Source organism: Sorex araneus, chromosome 2 (assembly GCF_027595985.1).
Source record: "Sorex araneus isolate mSorAra2 chromosome 2, mSorAra2.pri, whole genome shotgun sequence".
NCBI classification, from domain to species: domain Eukaryota; kingdom Metazoa; phylum Chordata; class Mammalia; order Eulipotyphla; family Soricidae; genus Sorex; species Sorex araneus.
The window spans coordinates 228,079,159-228,101,681 of record NC_073303.1 but is presented as its reverse complement, the minus strand read 5'-3'; the positions used below and the strand labels follow the sequence as shown (position 1 = coordinate 228,101,681).

At 47.4% G+C, this 22,523-nt stretch overlaps 2 protein-coding genes across 2 annotated transcripts in view; one reads left to right on the top strand and one right to left on the bottom strand.

The window, feature by feature from the left end:
• Positions 1–22,523, top strand: part of PRPF40B (pre-mRNA processing factor 40 homolog B) — a 66,152-nt gene that overhangs the window by 12,800 nt on the left and 30,829 nt on the right. The window lies entirely within an intron of this gene.
• On the bottom strand, positions 9,020–20,864 carry FAM186B (family with sequence similarity 186 member B). Its single transcript, XM_055124590.1, has 7 exons — positions 20,769–20,864; positions 19,209–19,434; positions 16,057–16,239; positions 12,775–14,392; positions 12,095–12,287; positions 10,355–10,524; positions 9,020–9,209 (listed from the first exon to the last, which is right to left on the bottom strand). Exons 1-7 carry the CDS (start codon positions 20,862–20,864, stop codon positions 9,020–9,022), a joined length of 2,676 nt encoding a protein of 891 aa, XP_054980565.1.

Below are 22,523 nucleotides of genomic sequence, written 5' to 3'. Positions count from 1 at the left end.
AATCACGCATAGAGTTCCAACAGGGATCACGCGTAGAGTTGCGCGCCTGGCGTGCTGAGCCGCGTGTCTCAGGCGAGGTGGTGAGCCAGGTTCCGGAGAGCGAGAGGGGTTCGGGCGGCTGCGGGCCATCTTGACATACAGTGATGAAAACCTCAGAGAAACTGCCTCAGAGAAGTTCTTTAGTTGGTGTCTATAACTTGGCCATGTTCATATTTTATTTTTGTGGAAGATGACTTCTCTAATTATGGGTCATGTTCAATCTTAACAATTTTCTGTTATTATTTTTTTAATTGAATCACCATGTCAACCTTGTGTTTTATTAACTTTTTGTGTGTGTGTGGCTTTTTTTGGGTCACACACAGCAATGCTTAGGGGTTACTCCTGGCTCTGCACTCAGGAATCACTCCTAGTGGTGCTCAGGGGACCTATATGGGATGCTGGGAATTGAACCCGGGTTGGCAGTGTGCAAGGCAAGCACAGTACCCGATGAATTATTGGCTTCCTAGTGCATTGAACATTCCAGATTTAGTCTTTCTTCCCCTCACCCCACCCCCGTTGTTTTTGTTTTGTTTGTTTTGGTTTTGGTTTTGGGGCCTCACCCAGCAGTGCTCAGGGGTTACTCTTGGCTCTGCATTCAGTAATCACTCCTGGCAGATTCTGGGACCATATGGGATGTCAAGGGTAGAACTTGGGTCAGCTGTGTATAGGGCAAGAGTCTTACTTGCTGTACTATTCTCTCCAGCCCCGGTGTGTGTGTGTGTGTGTGTGTGTGTGTGTGTATGTGTGTGTGTGTGTGTGTGTGTGTGACTTTCTTGTCCCTGGTGTCTTGGCTAGGTTGTTTTCAAAAGGTCCGTTCAACATCATCAGCAACGGTCTCCTTAGCGTCCATCTTGGCTTTACCAGGAATAGCCACAAAGCTTTTAAGGCTAGGAATGAAAACTTTAAAAAAAGATTAGAAGTATACTTTTGGCTTAACAGAAATGATTATTTTCCTCCAAAAAGGAGAGATGTCCTCTTCCATGTTAGTTTTGTTGCCTCATCTCATAGCCCCCAAAGGCCATTGCCATGCCAGGAGAGCTATGACTAACCCCAAAACTAGCTTTACGTTTACTAAGAAATATTCTACATTTTGGCATCCTTGAAGGCTTTTTTTGTTTGTTTAGAGTTGAGGGGATATTTTCTTTGACTAGGTATATTAATTTGAAAATAACACACAAGACAAAACAAGACATATATAGCATCAAAGAACTTCATTGCTTAAAAAACACTATATCCATATATGGCATTCTTGGTCTGGCTCCTTTTTTGCCTCAAGGAGATAAAGATGTTGGCATAGCAGGAGAAGATTCTGTCAGACACCGCTTGCTTGCTAGAGAGCTTTTGAGAAGACAGCTAGAAAGTCAGAATACTCTGTCACCAGAGCAGGTTTAGCCATCAGACACTTCAAGGTTCTGAGAACCTATGACAACACATGAAGCCTTTTATTTTTATTTCGTTTTTGGGCCACACCTGCAATGCTCAGGGATTACTTCTGAGTGTGCATCGGGGAACCATATGGGATATCAGGGATTGAACCATGTGCAAAGCAAGCACTCACTCTATCCACTACTGTCTCTCCAGCCTGCAAAAAGCCTTTTAAAGAGGTTACTCTTGAACTGGCAAGAAACAGAACAGTGGGTGGGGCACTTGCCTTGCATGCAGCCAACTTGGGTTTGATTCCCAATACCTGAACACTGCCAGGAGCGATCCCGAAGCACAGTGCCAAGATTAAGCCCTTAGCACAGCTGGGTGTGGCCCCAAAATCATAATTAAAAGGTTACTGTTGGGGATACAGTGCCTCCCAGCAGTCAACTTGCACCTGTGGTGCGAGTGCATCAGCAGCCTGATGGTGTCTTCAGGCTTCCTGATACCCCAAAATTCCTGCTGTGCCTCTGGCCGGACCACAACAACTTGGGACCAAGTTTCCTGAGAAATTAAAGGGCCAAAAATTAGGTATGTGGGAGTCACGCCTACAAACCATCTCCAGTTCAGCTATACAAGCTCATTTGTTGGCCTTGCTTCAGAAACCCTAAATAAATCTCAAAAGAGATCAGAATGAGCCATTTAAGCACATTAATGGCCAAGATCCAGAGACACACAAATGAATCTCGGAGGAGAGCAGCATGCTGCAGAGATGTCTCCCCACCCTGTACCAGGCTGATTTCACTGGGGCACCACGGAGCGTAGCGGGGGGGGCGGGGGGGGGGGGGGGAAGGTGTATCCCTCCTGCCTGCCTCAAACGAATCCCTGCAGCTTAAAACTTCCAGAACCTAATCACTGCCACATTCACAGCCGCCCTTCACAGGCTTGTTCCGAGCCCCCCTCTGAAAAACCCAGGTCTGCTGGACCAGTGACTGAGAACTCCAGGCTTCACTGAGTGGGGGATGGGTGACCTCCCCTCATTTCCCCGCCCTTCCAGTTTCCTGACAGTCACGCCCAAGAAGTGCCTCTTGGTGCCATTTAAGTGCACTAATGGCCATGATTCAGAGACTCACAAATGAATCTCGAAGGAGAGCAGCACACTGCAAAGATGTCTCCAGACCCCCAAATATTTAAAAATTTTGGAATTCCAGGAGTGTGTGGCCACTTTCATAGTCAGGTGACACCTCATACTGTTCGTGGGAAGCAATACAAAATAAATTATCTAGCATCTACCTAAGAGGCAGGCTGGGGTGGTGGTGGGAAGGTGCAATAGTGATGGGATTGGGGTTGAAATATTGAATGTAACCAGTTATTGTGAATAACTATGAAAAATTAAATTTTTTTTTCTTTTTGGGTCACACCCGGCGATGCACAGGGGTTACTCCTGGCTCTGCACTCAGGAATTACTCCTGGCGGTGCTCAGGGGACCATATGGGATGCTGGGAATTGAACCCGAGTCGACTGCATGCAAGGCAAACACCCTACCCGCTGTGCTATTGCTCCAGCCCCCGAAAAATTAAAATTAAAAAAAAATTAAAAAGTAATGCAGAGTTCATGCCTGCTTCAATCAGCTTAATCAGTGGCTGAATAAATAGCAATACTGGGGCTGGAGCGATAGCACAGCGGGTAGGACATTTGCCTTGCATGCGGCCAACCCGGGTTCGATTCTCAGCATCCCATATGGTCCCCTGAGCATCAGGGGTAATTCCTGAGTGCAGAGCCAGAAGTGACCCAAGAAAGCAAAATAAATAAATAGCAGTACTCCTACATTAAAATATATGGTTACTGTTGGGACCAGAGAAATAGTGCTGGGGGTTAGGCACTTGTCTTGCACATGGCTGACCCTGATTCAATCCCTAGCCTCGAATATGATCTCCTGAACATGCCCCAAGTCCAACCCCCCAAATATTAACTGCATTAAAAAATAAAATTTTTAAAAATGTGGTTATGTTTATTAAACTTGACATTGCCAGTTTTATTTCCTTCTCAAATTTAATATTCAAAATATTACTGCATTTATTAAACTGTTTGGATTTGGTAAGTGCTGAGAAGTTATATATAGCTAACTACACATTCAACACTCACCGTCAGTTAATTTCTGATGCAGTTGTAAAAATCCGTTCAAGGTCTGGTGAGATAGTACAGTGGGTAAGGCACTTTCACATGCACATCTGGAGTCACTCCCTGGCACCCCATATGGAGTGAGCCCTAACTACAGAGCCCGGAGTACTCTGAGCACTGCCTGGTGTGCTTAGAGTACACCACCTACCCCACCAAAAAAAAAAAATGACTTTCAAATCTTGTCAGGGTATACATTTAGTATGAAGCATTTTAGAAACTGGGATACAATTGGCTGAGGCAAAAAGGGGAAAGTTTACATCCTGAAAGACTGGAAATGGCCCTCCACCACCCCCGCTGTCCTGCGTGACCAGTGTCGGAAAGCCTCACTCCTTTGTCACCTCACCGGGTTCCTGAGGGAGGAGAGGCCTGACTTGGAGCGCAGGAAACAGACTTTACTCCTGACGTCATCCCTGTGCCAGCTGTTGACAGTCCACACCCACTCTTCCTTCCAGAATCTTAAAATCAAGCAACACTGGGTGCTGCTCCTAAGAAACAACCATGCACCTGTGGGATTGCAGGTTATCTGGGGTCAAGATCATTCTCTAGTTAATGTTTTTAACCTTTTGGGGGGGAGGAGGTGGGGGGAACTCTCAAGCAGTGCTTGGCCCTGTGGCCAATCCCAGTGATTGAGCTGGATAGTTAAATGCAAGGACTGGAGCATGTGGTGTGTCCCACCCTCTGGGAACCGCTCAGGTTGCAGGAGCAGCGTGTGGAGGTCACCAAGGCCACACCCAGCGATGCTGTGTTATGGTCTAACCCTCTCTGCTCTCTCTACCCGACTCTCCTAGTTAGCATGCTTGCTTTTTTTTTTTTTTTTTTTTTTTGGTGGGGCCAGGGACGGAATCCAGGGATGAACACTTTCAAGGCAGGTGCTGTCTTGCTGAGCCCCATCTGTCTAGATAACATTTTCTTATGTTAGAGGGAGCAACTCACTCGATGAGGGGGAATGTGGACACTGAGGGGGAGATGAGGTGATGGCCATGGATTCGGAAATGTGAGGCTTGAACCACTGGCTGTTGGCTGACTGGACTTTCAAAGTAGTGTGTTGACTGAATTCGCAGCCACCAGAGATGGCCTCCGGAGATATGTCATCTAGATTTGGTGTCCCACATTTGCATTTCTTCCATCTTTGATCTCGCCTCAGACACTGCCGTTGCCACCCACTGAGTGACATGTACCTCTGACTGGCACTCTGTGTCTCTACATGTTCATGCTAATGTGCCCATGTTAATCACTGTATCAGTTGTTCCTGACCTCAGTCATGGTCTCAGCTTGTAGGCTACAAAGGTCAGAGACAATATTTGGGGGACACTGGTTGGTGTCCATTTCAGTGTCCAGATGGTCTCAGCCCTTGTCCCAGAAGGATGGATGTTGGATAACATTGTGTTATCCTTGCTCCTCCCGCAGGGAGCTTAGGTTTATTGAGCTACTCAAGTGCTCCTGAGACACACCCAATTCCATCAGGCACTAATAATCCTATATTGCTTTTCTTTTTCCTTTATGTCACTTTCATGGTTTAGCAATGTCCTTTTTATATAGACACAGGAAAATAGTTCATGCTGTGCTTTGTAACATGGGAGTTAATTGAGTCCAAAATAATATTTACTCCTGAGCATCCATATTTACTTGACATAAGCCTCAGTTGCCCTTAGTTCCTAGGACTCCAAAAAAGGGTCAAAAAAGGATGGAGCTTTTTCTGGATGGAGCCAGGGCAAGTTGTAAACTACCCTGGCATCGAAAAGGGACAAGCTAAGCACCATAAATATAATAAGTTAAGAGCATGATCATGAAACAACCTCTTATGACCCAAAAAGAAGTAACTGAATAAGAACCCTGCTGGGGTTAGGAAAGACTTACTTGACTTGAGGACTTTAGTCTGAGATATATAGCGATATATCCCCAGGAAGAGCCAACCTTTAAGCTTAATATATCTCTTACTGTGTTCATACAAAATAACTAGAAATGTTATAAAAGTAAATTCACTATGATTATTTAAATGGATTACTAGCTGAGGAAAGGAGAAAGCAATACACCCTGGATGAATCCCGCCCTTGAATGGATCTCCTAGTAGTCTGGAGTGCTGAACCCTCAGATGAGATTTTGTCCTTGAGTTAATCCTCTAGAACTTTCCCTGAAGAAGTGCTTTACCTATTTGTTGTTATGACAGTGTTCAACCCCACCTATATGTACCCCCACCCTGCACGATTTCTATATAACTATGCTGGAAGGGGAAAGAGGGGATTATGATAAAGATAAGGACTAGAAGTAAAGGACTTTGAGGTGTATGGGGAGACTAGGATGATGGAACTATGATGACTGGGACTACGGCCAAAGCTACGACTACGATTGTGCTGTAAGGGGAGAGATCAGACTACACTGGGGAGAAGAGTGAAATAAACTGACTACCAACATGCCTGTGTCCCTGATTCTCCGTTCCCCTGGTCCTTCATCTCTCTGTCACTGTGGGCCGACCAGGGGAATGTTTCTCAGCCACTGAACGCTTGAGTCCCGTGTGCCACCATGCCTTTCTTTTGAAACTCACAGGTGAGGAGGTGTAGGTTTCAGCAGTGAGACAGGAAAAGTTAAAAACAAACACTTCTTAGGACTGGAGAGGTAGTAGAGCAAGTAAGGCTCTTGCCTTACATATGACTGACTTGAGTACAATCTCCGGCGCCCCATATGGTTTCCTAAGTTCTACTAAGAGTGACCTCTCAGGGAAGAATCAGGAGTAAGCCCTAAGCACCACCAGGTGTGACCTCAAGGGGCTGGAGTGATAATACAGTGGGTAGGGCATTTGCCTTGCACACGGCCGACCCAGGTTCGATTCCCAGCATCCCATATGGTTCCCTGAGCACTGTCAGGAGTAATTCCTGAGTGCAGAGCCAGGAGTATAACCCCTGTGCATTGACAGGTGTGATCCAAAAAGAAAAAAAACAGATATAAAATAAACACTTGCAGTTTATTAAAAATGTACAGTTTTGGGACTGACAAAGTTCTTGAACGACTTCACAATGCCCAGCATCTGTTTATAGACACCTGCTAACATCTGCACTGAGGACAGGTTCCAGGTGAGTTTCAGACACCCTGAAGCTTGTGAGTCACAGGATAAGGGATAGACGTGAGAACTAGTATCTTGATTCTTTTCAGGAAGGGGAAAGGAGACTCACAACTGGCAGTGCTCAGGGATTACTCGTGGCTCTGCACTCAGGTATCACTCCCAATGGGGCTTGGGGGACCACATGAGGTGCTGAAGATTGACTCTGGATTGGCTGCATGCTAGGCAAGTGCCCTGCTTGCTCTACTATTGCTCCAGCCCCTGGGCAGTGTCTTGATTCTTGAGACATTCTTCCAGTTCCAGGGAAGAACTCACTTGATTTTTTACAAGTAAGCTTGGCTGACTCATCTAGAGGTTCCTGGCTTTTCTCTCTTTGGGTTGCTGCAGTGCTGAAATAGTTAATAGAAGTACAGGTGAGAGAGCAGTGGAGACAAGATTCCAGGGTATGAATGCCCACCCAGTCCCAAGGAACTTCCTTAGTCATGGGTAGGAGTTTGGTCAGGGCTGGGCCAGAACTGACCTGGACACATAACTGCATTTTTTTTCTTTTTGGGTCACACCCAGCAATGCACAGGGCCTACTCCTGGCTCACAAACTCAGGAATTACCCCTGGTGGTGCTCAGGGAACCATATGGGATGCTGGGAATCGAACTCGGGTCGGCCACGTGCAAGGCAAATGCCCTGCCCGCTATGCTACTGCTCCAGCCCCACACATAACTGCATATTCCTGGCAAATCCTGGCGGGGGGGGGTTGCTTCTGTCTTATGAATCTTTCACCTTACTGCACAGAATATTTCCTTTTCTTTGCTTCTTCTTATCCATCCATGGTTTTTCCTCTGCACCTTCACCAAGAGGTACAGTGTGTCTCCAGAGGAACAAACACACACACTTACAAAGAACCATCATCCCCACAACCAGGAAGCACCAGAGAACTTGACAATACAGGATCCTTTAAAGGTGCTACCAGGTCAGAAGTGAGTTAGCCATGAAATATGTGGAGTTCCTGTATTGGAAACCATAATGCCATAATGCACAAAAGGAAAAGGAGAGAGAGAGAAAGACAGAGAGAAAGAGAGAGAGCAGAAGAAGGAAAGTACTTCCCATAGAGGGAGGCTGGGGGTAGGGGGTGGGGAGTTGGGGGATGGTGGTGGGGAAACGGGAGACATTGGTGGTGGGTGGTGTACACTGGTGGAGGGATGGGTGCTGGATCATTGTATGACTGAAAACCAATTATGAACAGCTTTGTAATGGTCTATCTCATGGATATTCAATTAAAAAATTTGTTTTAAAAAAAGTAATGTGGAGTTCATGCCCAATTCAATCAGCTTAATCATTGGCTGAATAAATAGCAGTACTCCTACATTAAAAAAAAAAAAAAAGAAGAAATAGGTGGAGTGATCCTGGGGTGTGAATAGAGAAGAGAGAAGCCAGACTTTGTTTCTACACACCAGCAGTGAGATAAGCTGAATAAATATGTAGACTTAGGAAATGGAAAAGAAAATTGAATTCACCTAATTCCCCTAGAAAGGGGAAGCTGTCTTTGCTGGGAAAAATATTTTGATAAGCTTTTAAGCCTGAAGCTGAGATCCCAGTGGAGGTCTAGGTGTGGGTGGAATAGCTCTGTGCAAGATGTGAAGGAGTTTTTGAATTTTGCTATAACATACCAAAGACAGGAAGAAAGGCTGCAGTTAGGTGCTATTCACTGCAATTCCTTCCCTGTGCACTCATTTCTCAGAATATTTATAATGTCATGAAGCTCACGGTCAAATGAAGGGTTGACACATGACATGCTGGCGCAGACTGCTGTGTGTGGGGGGAGTGGAGGAGCACAGCGTCAGATCCACACACTTGGTGAGCTGAGGCCAGGCCCTGGCAGCAGTGCAGAGGGAAAGGAACTGGAGAGAAACTATTCTGCTTTGCTTCGTTTGGGGCATACCAAGTGGTGCTAAGGGCTGCTCCCACCCAGCACAGTGCACAGGAGTTGCTCCCAGCAGGGCTTTGGGACCATGCGTTTCTTGGGGACTGAACCTGGGTGTCCACATGCAAAGTATGTGCTCATCCCATTGAGCTCTCTGGTCCCTCTTCTTGTGTCTCTAACTTGTCCAGCCTAGGAGGCAGCTGGGGAGGAAAGACCTTGGCAGTGATGCCTGGAGACACTGGAAGTCCTTTGAGAGAACTAGAATGGGACTGGTACAGGAATGCAAGCTGAGAGGTAATGAGCGGATGGAACATGTGAGCTTCTATGTGACAGGCACAATACATGTGGTTGGTATTAGCATTCAAGAGCTCTCTTGGGTGCTGGACAGAATGTGTACTCTGGCCCTTGCCTTGGTGGGTAGGTCTCTAGTTACTAAATCCAGACTAGTTACCCAACCCGGCGCCTTACCAGGCTTTGAGCTGCATCAAGCTTTTGTGGTAGCAGGAATGTATGTCCAGTGTCAAGAGTCGGGGGATATCTGGGTGCCCCCCGAGCTGCTCCCAGTGCAGTCTGGCAGGGATCTTTTCTTCTATTAGATAACTGGAGGAGGCCACATCAGTCTTCCAAACTGTCTTCATATGGTCTCCCTGTTCGCTAAGGGATCAGGGCAAAAGTGTAAAGAGAGACAACAGTGAGAAGCAGAAGTGCTCTAGGACCACAGGACCCAAGCCCCTGCCTTGTTTTCTTTCCTTTCCTCATAGCTGTCACTGCCTCATCACCACCGCTTCACTCTGCCCCCACGTCTCTGGAGCCTCTCCATCTAAGGAGCTGCTGCATGAGGCTGGAGCCTGGAACCAAGCCTGCTGTGGTAGGTGAGGCTGTGTGTTTGGGCGACTGTTCCTCATGAAGTCTCTGGGTACGTGTGGAGGTGCTTGGGGACTCATTCCTCATGACACTACACCTGGAAGTGGGCCTGAGCACAGACCTGAAGGCTACATAGTACTAACTGAACAGTACTACACTGTGGTGCTCGGTAGTCATCCTGGCTGTACCCCACGGTGCTGGGAGTGTGCTTTGAAGTATGTGTGTGTGTGCATGCTGGGGATTGACTGCAAAGTCTCAGCCATAGAAGGCAGGTGCCCTACTGCTGAGCCGCTTCCCAGGACCCTGTATCTTTTTGTGTGTGTATTTGTTTTGGACCACAGCCAGCAGGGCTCAGGGCTTACTCCAGGCTGTGTTCAGAGATCACTCCTAGTAGTGCTCTGCAGACAATATGCAGTGTCAGGGATCAAAGTGGGTCTTACCATGTGCAAGGCAAGCACCCGACTCTACTCTCTCCATTCCCTAGCATTCTTTGTAACTTACAGTGAAAGGGTCAGAATGATCCTGTGAGGGACCACGTTTATGTGGGTGGCTCAAGTCCAGCAGGTACCAGAGCAGGACTCGGGGTGGAATAGTTGTAAGCTCACAGGTGTGGGTCCTCAGAGTCTTCCAGTCACATAGGTTGAAACGCATTAGATCAGGCTGGCTCCTGAAGCCCCTAGTCCCCCCACCTGAGCCAGTGCGAGAGGTGAGCAGCTGAACCAGTGCCAGCAGCTGGGAATACAGACAACTTGCAATTAATGGGGCAAGCTTTGCTTGTCCAAGGCTAAGGCTAGAGTGCTCACTCTGTCCCCCTTGCTGATCGTCAGCTTCTCCAGTCTGGCCACCTCTTCCCCCTGCCTCTCCACCATGCAGCTCCCCCTCCCCCACCCCACACACTGTCACCACCACCATACACACTGCCCTCCTGCACCTACCGGACCTTCCGCAGGGACTCACTGTCCGGAGAGTTGGACGTAAAAGGCGGCTTGAGCGAAGCATTGCTGGATTGGGTGCGCTGGAGTAAGGATGGAAATGACTTGTTTTTTCTTAGCTTTGGGGATGTAATCCTGGGCAGCTGCAGGGGAATGTTACGTTCCAGCCGGAGCTAGAGACAGCAGCAGGGCCACGTCAGAGAGAGGAGGCGGGAGTCAAGGCTGCGCCGAGGCCAGACTGTCCCCCAGCTGGACACCCCGGGCCCCCAGGGTGTCAAACTTTTCATAGAAATCCCCTGACTTACTTGCTTGAATTTGGACAATGGGCGAAACTACATTGATGACGGGGGTCAGGCTGCACTTGGACTGTTCTGGGCTGCATTAGGCAAGGGTCTGTGGGCACTCACAGCCATCTGAACAACTTTCCTAAGCCGCTTTTCCTTCTCAAACTCAAAGCCAGTTTAGCCAGTGAAGACGCCCACAGGAGGTGCTCAGGACAGGCTGAAGTAGGAGGAAGCAGCCTTGGGAGAGATCTGCACGGCCAAGGCTCTTCCAGCTGCCTCTGCTGTCACTTGCAGTGAGTGTTGAGCACCCCATTTCCACCAGACTGTCCACTGCTGCTCATGTCTCAGGGCCATCACCTCTTGGTGATTCCAGGGGAGATCCTGCAGCTTCCCAGCATTCACTGCCATGGGGTTCTCCAGGCTCCCCTGGTCACGGGCCAGGTGCTGTAGGTGTCAGTACCTGCCGCTTGTCCTCACAGCAGCAAAGGGACAGTGGAGAGGAAACTAAGCTGCCCTTAGATAGTGAAATGCTTAAGACCCCAGTGAAAAGGACTCAGGATGACCTTGGACTCTCAAAAGCAACACCAAAGCCTTAGGAGGCCAAGAGCAGAGACTTCCAGCTCTGACGGAGAATAAATTCACACCTAGACTTCCCTATTTTGCACAAGCAGGTCTCGGGGAGTTCCTGCCAGCTACCCCTTGGTGAGGAAGCGATAGGAGGAGACATTCCCTAGAACAATTCCCTGGGACCCAGACAGTGGGGGAACTTCCCTGAGGGCACAAAAGAGTCCCGAGCCCTGGAGTGAGGAGCACAGCTGTGCACCAGGCCTGGAGAAAAGCAGCTGATGAGGGCAGGGCTGACACACGCAGAAGACAGGAAGAACCTCGGCCCTCAGCCAAAGTGGAGACCAATGGGTCTAGCTACTGCTCTCCAGAAGACTTAGTCCAGTTTTTTTGTTTTTGCTTTTTTGGGTCATACCCGGTGATGCTCAGGGGTTACTCCTGGCTCTGCATTCAGAATTACTGTTGGTGGTCCTTCGGGAACCATGTAGGATGTTGGGAATCAAATCTGGGTTGGCCGCGTGCAAGGCAAATGCCCTACCCGCTGTGCTATCCCTCCAGCTCCAAGAATAATTCCACAGCTTTTAGGAGCTCTCTCTGTCTCTGTCTCTGTCTCTGTCTTTCTCTCTCTGTCTCTCGCTCTTGCTCCCTTTTCTCTACATGCACTTTCTCACTGAGCCATATCTCTGACCCAAAGGTCTCATTTCTTGTTATCTCCATTAAGGACATAGTAAAGCTGCCCTTCCCCTGGGCCTTCAGCTCAGCCTTTTCCCAGTTCAGAGGCTGGGCTTGCTTCCCTCCATCCCTTCTGCTTTCTGACCCCAGTCACCCCTACAGGCTCACTCCGGTCCCTCGTGCTGACTGTGTGGATCCCTAAAAAGGCTGACAAGAGGCCCACCTTGGGGAACAGGGTCATCATGTTGCTCAGACATTCTTGGTATTTCTCCTCTACAGCCTTCTGCCTGTCTGTCCAGGTCTGCATTTTAAGATTCTGCAGGCTGTTGATGTTCTCCAGGAAGATGGAGAGGTTGTGGGCCTGGTAGGGAGCTCTGGTGTTTTGCATGTCTTGTATGTGGTTGATCGTCTCTTGCCTGGTAAGAGACAGAAGGGCCTTAGTTGATGAAGGGGACTGCTCCTCCCCCAAAGTCTGTTAACCAAAAATGAGTCAGGGGCCAGAGAGATAGTACAGTGGCCAAGGCCTTATATGCCTTATATGCAGCCAGCCTGGGTTTGATACCCTGTTCCACATATGGTCCCCTGAGCACAACCAGGAGTTATCCCTGAGCACAGAGCCAGGAGTAAGCACTGAATACATCCAGGTGTGGCACAAAAAAATCAAAACAGAGAAAACTCCATAATTCCTGGAAACAAGAGGAGGAAGAGAGGTGAATGTAGCGGGGGGCAAACAGGTGGGAAGGGGGTGATGCCTGGTAAGGAGCCCCAGGGTTGGGCTGGCAACAGGAAGGGCCTGGGCCCGGTTGTTCTCCCTGGTGTCTGGGGCTAATCCTCCCCTTGGTTTTGGCTCTGCCCACACCCAGCAGTGGGTCCAGGTGCCGGTGAGTCCCAGGGCGGACATACCGGAGACTCTGGATGCCTCTGTAGTGGATGTACTTCAAGCACAGACATTGCAGCCTGAGCAGGCTCAACTCCATGGTGGTGGTGGTGAGTTCCAGAGCCTTGCTGTGCAGGGCGGCAGGCATCCCCGAGTGGCCACTCCCCAGAAGGAGCCACAGGTTCTTTCTAAGGGCCTTGGCAGCCATGTGGTATACCTTTGCCTTCAGAGGGACTGGGGATATGTGCAAAGGGGACTGGGACCTCTTGCAGAGGAACAATCCTAAGGCTGGAGAGGTGGCTGCTTTCCTGGGCTTTGCGAGAACCCTGTGGGCCCCAGGTTTCTGATTAAACTCAGCTGAACTCACTGTCCTCTGGTTTCTGGGGGTGACGGGCTGAGCACAAGGGGGCCTGGGCACGTGTGGCCTCCTGCACTGCGGAACAGATTGGGTCTGGCTCAGGAGAGCTGTGAGTGGTGCCTCTCCCTTTGAGGGCTTCCCTTGACTGGGTATCACAGTTAGCTTCCTCTTCACGTCTTCTTTTGGTTCCTTCCTTGGGCTCTTTTGCTCCTTCAACCCCTGGACCACATTCTTCTTGGGAACCTTTTGTTTCCACTGCCGCAGCCTCTCCATGTGCTCCTGCTCCAGCAGTGGCCACGTTCTGTGCCACTGCTGCCACATCTCCTGCTGCAGCCACTGCTGCTTCTGCTTCTGCTTCTGCTTCTGCCAGCTGAGTTTCTCTCCCCAGTGCTCCATCCAAGTACTCTGGTCCACTTCCTTCTCGAAGCTCTCTGGAGCTTGCTGCTTGCTGAAATGAAGTTGATCTTGCATATCTTCCTTCTCCAGGGATGCTTCCTGCAAGAAATCCTTCTGGTTTGTGTCTCTGTGGTCTGGGCTTTTTCCTGAGGACAGCAACTTGGGCCCAAGAACTTTGGTATCCTTGCTGCTGATCACATCCACAATCCCTGGATTTGTCGTCATGGTGGGGAGTGACTGATATGATGAAGGTTGTGAATCCCAGTCCATGTCAATTTGGGCAAGTGACAGAAACAGCTGCTCCTCCTCTTCCTGTTCCTGTTCGGTTTCCGTCATGACTGATTTTTCCTCTGGGAGGGTCTTTTCTTGAGGGGAGTCTGGGGAGTCATCTGAGATCATGGCTGAGTCTTCTGCTTGACTTACAGCAACCTCAGCCTCTTTTAACTTGTACTCTAGCGTTTGCTTTATCAGGCACAGTTCATGGCACTTTTTCCGTAGAATTTCTACCTGCTTTAGTAGGGCATCTCTTTTGATCTCAAGGGTTTGGAGAGATTTCTGGAACTTCAGCCTCTGGCTACTGACTTCTTGAACCATCTCTGTTTTCAGGCATCTGTATTTTGTCTCTAGAATCTTGTTCTCCTCCTGCTGTAGGATCAAGGCCTTGCTGAGGTTCTCCACCACAGAGGATATGTACCTTATGGCTCTGGCCTCTCCTGTGCTGAACCTGGCAGAGTCCAGGAGCTCCTGCAGCATGGACTTCACCTCAGAGGCCCTGGTGCAGATGGTGTGTTTGTCCTGGAACATCTGCTGTGGGCTCAGTGGCCGAGAGGGAGACGGAGATGTTTGTTGATCTTTTTCCTGCCACCCCTGCCAGAAGGTGTATTTGGGCACTAGGAGAAGTGTAGACAAGATGTAGTTAGGGATATCCCTACTCTGCTCAGAGCTTGTCCGGAGCTTACCCACCAGGATCTGCTCCATAGCACCTGTAGGCCAGAGGCCCCAGATGCTCTCGGTGTAGTTCAACCCAACTCACCAAACTGCTGTTCTTTCTCTGGAGACAGCTATTTTTCTGGTCTTATACTTCCCAGACTCACTATCTGTGTTTGGCTGCCTACCGCAATAGTGAAGAAACCTACTTAGCACTTAGACTCCAGCACACCTAGAACCAGCTGGGAAGCTTTATCCCCCATATCACCAGACTGTGTTTGTAGCTGTTTGCATCACATGTCTTGCAGCTATCAACATACTTACAAAATAAAAATAAAAACAAAACCCAATAAAAAATAGAGGTTGAGAAGACAGCTCAAAGAGCTGGAGTGTATTCCCCTCGTGGTAGAGTCAATCCCCAGCACTACATCAACCTCCTCCTCAACCCCACCAAGTACAACTGGCTATGACCTCGGTGCCCTTCACCACTCTAAACAGCATCACATACTGGGCCCAAATACAAGTCATGCCTACAAAGCAGGGCTGAGTATCTCTGGGGATGCTCTTGGGCTCCTGAGCACTGCTGAGAGACTGTCCCTCAAAAAAATCTCCCAAATTCATTAACTTTTTCTCTTTGGAGAGGTCATCAACTACTCTTGATACTTGATGAAAATAAGGGAACTTCTCCCTAGAAAATACATGTAAACATAGATTGTATATTCTGTGTTCAAACCCATTCATCAATTTAAGTGCCTTAGGGCTGGGTCATAATTGTAGTTGTATCACTTAGGTACCATTATATGCATGTTGGACAGGTGGAGCATTCATTCATTTGTCCATTCAACCAATATCAGTAACAGAAAACAAATTGCCTATCTAGGAGGAGAGAGGCTAAAGGAAATACATCAATCAAAATTATATTGAAGTCAAGCTTGCTTTTAGGTAATAATGTTTGTGAGACCACATGACCCAGGGTTCAGTGCTTGGATTCTGGAACCAGATAACTTGTGCTTGAATCCCACCCTTATCACTTGGTTTGAGTGTTTCCTAACTTCCTTTCCACTGTTTCTGAAAGTATCTCCATTAAATAGTGTCTACTCAATAGAACTTAACTAGAGCATGCATATTTAGTGTTAATCACCAAATGAGGTATCAAGTAAGTGCTCAAGAACTCATTCCTAAAAATAAATAATATATAAAATTTTAAGCATAAATCATGTTGTTGATAGCCCACTCTTGGAGCAGCTATAATCATGAAGGATCTGGAAGGACCTCAGGTGTATCCTCACCAAACTTTTTAGCTCTGCAGCTGGGTTTGTGGTAAAAATGTTCCTTTGGATCTAGCTACAACTTAGTCTTTCTGGTCCCATACAGGCATAAGCCATAGCTCCAGAAAACACTTTATTATCACCCTATGGCCATCCCAGAGGGATAGCTCAGAACTACTCAGGACTCAGTTGGAGCCTAACACCCCAAACCCTGCCCTCTGCCCATCCATCTCAGATCAAGCGCTTGTCATGAAGGAGAGTCAGAATACCCCCACGAACCCTGCATGTACTTTTTCTCTAGAGGTTTCATTCATTATACCCAGACCCCCACCCTAACCTCACGTGCTCCCGGAACCTACTTTGTGCTCTTCTCCTTTCTCCTTCAATGAGAGTAGAGCAAAGGGAAATGAGAGACTCGATGCCTCCTTTGGTGGCAATGAGGGAGAGAGGTAACATTTTCTCTATCACTTCAATCCATTCATCCTGGGATTCCTCATCTTTCTCATTCTTCCTGTTTCTGATCTCATAGGTCAGACTGTCACCTGGAGAGGCAGGTAGGAGGTGTAGATGGAGAAGAATCTGTCCTCGGGAAGCCCCAAGCTGTTCTATAGGATAGGAGTCACACCAGCAGCTGTGACAGAAGATTGGTTTCATCTCTTATGCTGTGTGAAGTTGGACAGCTCACTGGTTACCCCAATCCTCGGTATCCTTGCCTGGGAAGGAGTTGGGTGAGGATTTTGTGTGTGTGGGAGGCCACACCCAGTTGTGCTCTGAGGGCTTTCGTCTGCTCTGTACTGGTGGTGCTTGGCAGAACACACGCAGTGCTGAATATCAAACCAGGTCAGGGTGGGTTACATGCTGGGCAAGTGCCTGGGCCCTTGTACTATCTCTCTGGCCCTGTCCTTTTTTTCTTTTATTATTATTATTATTTTCATTCTCAGGGATCTAACCAAGGCCTCACAGATGCAAGGTGAGTGCATAACCATTGAGCTTTACCCCCCTGCTAGGTTGGGTAAGAATGAAATGAGAACATGTGAAGAGATTAACATGAGACCTTTTAAGGAAAACAGATATGGAATAGGGGCTGGAGTGATAGCACAGCAAGTAGGGCATTTGTCTTGCATGCAGCTGACCCGGATTCAATTCCCAGCATCCCACATGGTCCCTCGGGCACCACCAGGAGTAATTCCTGAATGCATAAGGCAGGAGTATCCCCTGTGCAACGCCGGGTGTGACCCAAAAAGCAAAAAAAAAAATAAATAAATAAAAGATATGCAATAGACATTAAATAGTATTGTTGATAGGGATATGTCTGCCTTTTTATTTCTCTATCTTCTTGCCTAACTCATACCTAGACAATTAAGTAAATTAACTGGTATCAAAAGTTTTGCTTAGATTTGAGGCCATGACAGACCACTGAACTGAGAATCTTTTTTTTTTTCTTTTTGGGTCACACTGGCAATGCACAGGGGTTACTCCTGGCTCTGCACTCAGGAATCACTCCTGGCGGTGCTCAGGGGACCATATGGGATGCTGGGAATCGAACCCGGGTTGGCCGCATGCAAGGCAAACGCCCTCCCCGATGTGCTATTGCTCCAGCCCTGAACTGAGAATCTTGATGGGAGGGGAGTGTGCAAGGGTGGGGCACACATTCCTATACTCCCTTCCTCCATCATTGCAGTGCCTGCCACAGCACACAGCAGACTGAGGCCCTGTGACAGGATGACTCTGACGTGATCAGCGTTAGCACCTGGCTTCCAGGCTGTGCATAGCCAATCTATACCCAAGAGCTTACAACTGACATCTTTGCTGTTTGGTCGAGTGCCCATAACATAATGATCATTTGGTACTTCGAATACCACCTGTGGATGCCTTAAAAAAAAACAGTGTCACCAAAAACTTTTAGAACTAATTCATTCAGTAAAGTTGCAGGATATAAAATCAACATTCAAACACAAGTTGCTGGGGCTGGAGCGATAGCACAGCAGGTAGGGCATTTGCACACGGCTGACCCGGATTCGATTTCCAGCATCCCATATGGTCCCCCGAGGACCACCAGGAGTAATTCCTAAGTGCATGAGCCAGGAGTTACCCCTGTGCATCTCCGGGTGTGACCCAAAAAGAAATTAAAGAAAGAAAAAAAGTTGCTGGCCAGAGAGAGTTGTGAGCTGCTGCTTTGCATACAAGAGGTTTAGGCTTAATCCCTGGCACTGCAAGGTCCCCAAGCCCTAGGAGATGTGACTCCCAAATACAGAGCTAGGATTAACCCCAGACATCACTGTGTATGCACCACCTAAAAAACAACAACAACAACAGTTATAGCTCGGAATATAGCTCAGTATGGGGGCTGGAGCGATAGCACAGCGGGTAGGGCGTTTGCCTTGCATGTGGCTGACCCGGGTTCGAATCCCAGCATCCCATATGGTCCCCTGAGCAATGCCAGGAGTAATTCCTGAGTGCAGAGCCAGGAGTAACCCCTGTGCATCACCGGGTGTGACCCAAAAAGAATATATATATATGTATATATATATATATATGTATATATATATATATATATATATATATCTCAGGTCTAGAGCACTTGCTTTCATGTGTGAGGTCCTGGGTTCAATCCCCAGCACCAAGGGAGTTGGGGAGAAAGAAAAAGGTGTTGCATTTTCATGTACTAGCTATTAGCTATCTGAAAAAGAGATAGAGAGGGCTGAAGATATAGTATGAGGGCTAAAGCTCTTTCTCTGCATCCCCAGAATCACATAATCTCCCAGTACAGTTGAACCACAGAACTGGGAATTGTCCCCAAGCACTGTTTAGTCCTCAAACACTGCCTGCCCCAAAGAAATCAGTTCCATTTATCATAGCATCAAAAACAATTAAAGATACTTAGGAATGGGCCAGAGAAATAGTTCAATGGGAAAAATGCTTGCCTTGCATGCAACTGACCCAAGTTCAATCCCTAGCATCCCTTAAGGTCCCCCAGCCCCACCAGGAGTAATTCCTGAGCACAGAGCCAAATGTAACTCCTGAGTACATGGACTTGTTTTAGCTAGTATGGAATTGTTTTTGGACTACACCAGGTGGTACTCAGGGCTTACTCATGGCTATACATCCAAGGGTCACTCCTGGCAGAACTTAGGCTACCATATGTGGAGCCAGGGATAAAGCCAGGGTTGGCCAAGTGCCTTACACACTGTACTATCTCTTTGGCCTGCTAGTATAAAATTTAATTTTGTTTCTATCTTGCTAATAAATGAGATATCATAATGGGCCAGTGATGTAGACTTCATTATACAGCAGTTAATATCAGGGTCATTTATGTTGGGAACAGTTACATGTTTGTCCTCTGGGAGTGAATATGGTGTGTTGTGATGTGAGTGGGAGAATGCATCCCTGGAGAGGGACCACACTGTTTTCTGCCCCTCCCCCATACCCACCTCCTTACACGCCCTTCTTAGTGAAGACTGGTAGTGAGAAGGAGCATGGCAGTGAGGAAGGCAGCACCCCCAGGACTCACCCCAGTCACCCAGCCAGTGGAGAATTTCATACAAGTGCTTCTCTTTTGTCTGAGCATCTGTGGACAAGGAGGTAATTTTTTCCAGTAAGATGAATCTGTTTTTTCCTTTTTCCACCATATGGTGAGATTCAGACTTTTCTCTTAAATCATATCCTAATTCTTTCTGGAAGCGACTGATGACACTGTTGACATTGTCCAAGATGTTTGAGAGCTCAGAAGAAATATTCTATATGGGAAGGAGCAGTTTGTAGTATTTAGGGGTGTGGACTCACCATGTCCTGCAGTGTGATCTTAGGCAAGCCAGACAAGTCATAGGGCCTCAGTTTTCTTATTTGTAAAGTGAGGATGATTAGGGCTGGGGAGATGACTGAATGGGTTGGGGCACATGCTTTACATATGCGAGCCCATCCCCTGCACTACATGGTCCCCACTACTGCTAGGAGTAACCCCTCCCCCAACACACCCCAATCTAAAACTATTGGGTGTGGCCCAAAAACCAGAAAAAAGAAGTTGGGATGAATATAGTACCAATGTCATAGGTTTGTTTTTTAGAAAGATCAAATGAATTAGCATTAGTTCTTATTACTATCACTTTGGATATTAAGATCAGATTAAGAAGAGAAAAATATTAAGTATATACCACAGCATTTCTCCAGAGATTAAAAATTTTCTGGGTACTTCTGGACATATCTCTTCACAAGGTCACAAGACTGGAAAAAGGAGGCCCCAAGAAACTCATAGGATTAAAGGTTTAGGAGGTGGTGGTAAAAATTTTTTTGTTAAATCACTGTGAGATAAACAAAGTTTTCCGTGACTGGGTTTCAGGCATACAATGTTCCAACACCCATATCTTTACCAGTATATATTTTCCACAGCCAATGTCCCCAATTTCCCTCTTTTCACACACCCCACCCCCAGTCTGCCTCTATGGTAGATACCTTTCTTCTCTCTCTCTCTCTCTCTCTCTCTCTCTCTCTCTCTCTCTCTCTCTCTCTCTCTCAGGTTTTAAAATGTGCTAGAATCTGATGTGCTGAATGATTCCAGCTTTTGGTCATTACCCTTGGAGCTTTAGGACTCTACTAGCTTGAAGTTTTCTGGTAGGCCACCAAGAATACACCCTGAATCCTGAGCACCAGCTCCTGAATCTCAGAGTCCTATGAAGTTTCCAGTGACTGCTCCTTCCCTGGTCCAGCCCCACTGTGGAGGTGTGTGAAGGAGGTGGATACTTTGCACTGATCTGTCTGAAACCCAGTTTGAAGGGGATCTCAGGACTCCCAAGGGTTCAGATAGAATCTTAAATGAACCTAGATCGAGGGACCAAGGCCATAGCTCAATTGACAGAGCATATACTTTGCATGCAGGATGCCTCGGTTTGAACCCCAAGCACTGGTACCATATATGGTCTCCCAAGTACTGCTTGGGGAGACTTCCAAGCACAGAGCTGGGAATAGCTCCTGAGCATCACCAGTATGACAAAAACAAGCCAACCAACCTAGATTGAGTCCTAGCCCCCACTTCAGACCTTGATTAGAAGGGTGACTCCCTCACCGCAGGATTTACCTCCCGAGTCCGAGTTAGCTGGGCCGTCTGAATCCTTGAGATGATGGTTTTTGCTGACTCGGGTGTTAATAACTGTGGGGAGTCATCTTTCTCCATTTTGGATCACTGTCAGTCACCAAGATGCCCTGTGTTTCTAGTACAGTCCAAGAGACACACAATATTGGCTGCTTCAGTGTTAAGGATCCTGAGTAGCTCCTGAGAATTCTCTGCCTTGCCACAGCTCCCAGCAGTAACTGCCAGGTATCAGGTTCTAACTGACCTTCTTTTCTCCAGTGACATCATCAATTTGTCTGAAGGATTTTTTTTTTTTCCTTATTGGATCCTACCGGCAATGCTCAGAGATAACTCCTGGTTTTGCACTCAGGAATCACTCCTGGTGGGTTTAGGGGACCATATGGGGTGCTGGGGATTGAACCCCAGATGGGCTGCTGTGGTATTGCTCTGGCCTGCTCTAGCTTGTTTTTGAGTGCTGGGATTGGGAGGGATTCACTCCCAGCACTTGGCTTGGGAACCACATGGTGGTGTCAGGGATCAAACCTAGACTTCCTGCATGTAAAACATACCCTCTGAGCTATCTCACTGCCCCAAGATTTGTTTTTGTTTTGGGGCTACTCCCCCCCCCTCAAAAAAAGAGGAGAAAGGAAGAAATAGAAGTCACTGATAAAAAAATTACTAACAAAATATATCTGATAAAGGACTTATTCTGAATAGATAAACATTACATTTCAATAAGAAAAACAATCCAGCCTTTTAAATGCAGAGATATGGAACCAGAGAGAGAGAGTACAGGAAGTAAGGCTTATATAAGTCTTATATACAATTGTGGTCGCTAAGCCACTGGTTCAAATCTCTGGCACCACATATGGTTCTCTGAGCACTGCTGGAGGTCACTCCTGAGCACAGAGCCAGAAATAGCCCCTGAGCACCTTCAGGTATGGCCACATCCACCCATCCCCCAAAGTGGGCAAATCTGGGTGGAGTAATAGTACAGCAGGTATGCCACACGCCTTGCATGCATTAACTTGGTGTTCATCCTCAGCATCCCATAAGCTTCCCTGAGCCTGCCAGGAGTAATTGCAGAGTGCAAAGCTAGGAGTAATCCCTGATCATTGCTGGGTGTGCAAACCCCTCCCTACAAAAAAGGGGTGAATTTGAGTAGATACCCCATGAAAGAAGGTATGAAAATAACAAGCATGAGGATGTGGTTTATTTTTTTTTTGGGGGGGGGACATATCTGGCAGTGCTCAGGGCTTACTCCTTTTTCTGTGCTCAAACAGAACTTGGTGGGCTTGGGGGAAGTATGGAGGGATGGGGATCAAATCCAAATCAGCTGTGGGCAAGGCAAGCACCTTACCCACTGTAGTATTTCTCCAGCTCCATGAAAAGGCTCTTAACATCTTTAATCATTAGAGAATATGCAAGTTAAAACCACAACAAAGTGTTAAGTATGATAAAGATGTCACAGTGAAAAATGTCACAGTACTTAGTGTTGTAGAGGATTGTGAATGAATGTAAAATGTCACAATCACTTTGGAAAATAATTCAGCCTTTTTTTTTTTTAAATTAGGAGTTTTATGGAGTATTTCTCACATGCAGCCAACTCCCATTTTGATCCCTGGTACCACATGTTCCATTAGTACAGCTGGTTGACCCATATGTTTCTGAGCACTGCTGGGGTGGTTGGACCACCATAAAGAATCATTATGGACCCCCAACCACCATCAGGGCATCCCGTATGATCCCTCGAGCACTGCC

Coding starts and splice junctions, on each gene's coding strand:
- FAM186B (XM_055124590.1), bottom strand. CDS start 20,864: ATGGAGAAAGATGACTCCCCACAGTTATTAACACCCGAGTCAGCAAAA. Junction 16,240..19,208: donor CCACTGGCTGGGTGACTGGG/GTGAGTCCTGGG, acceptor CTGCCTCTCCAG/GTGACAGTCTGACCTATGAG. Junction 10,525..12,094: donor TGATGACCCTGTTCCCCAAG/GTGGGCCTCTTG, acceptor TGCTGTCTCTAG/CTCCGGCTGGAACGTAACAT.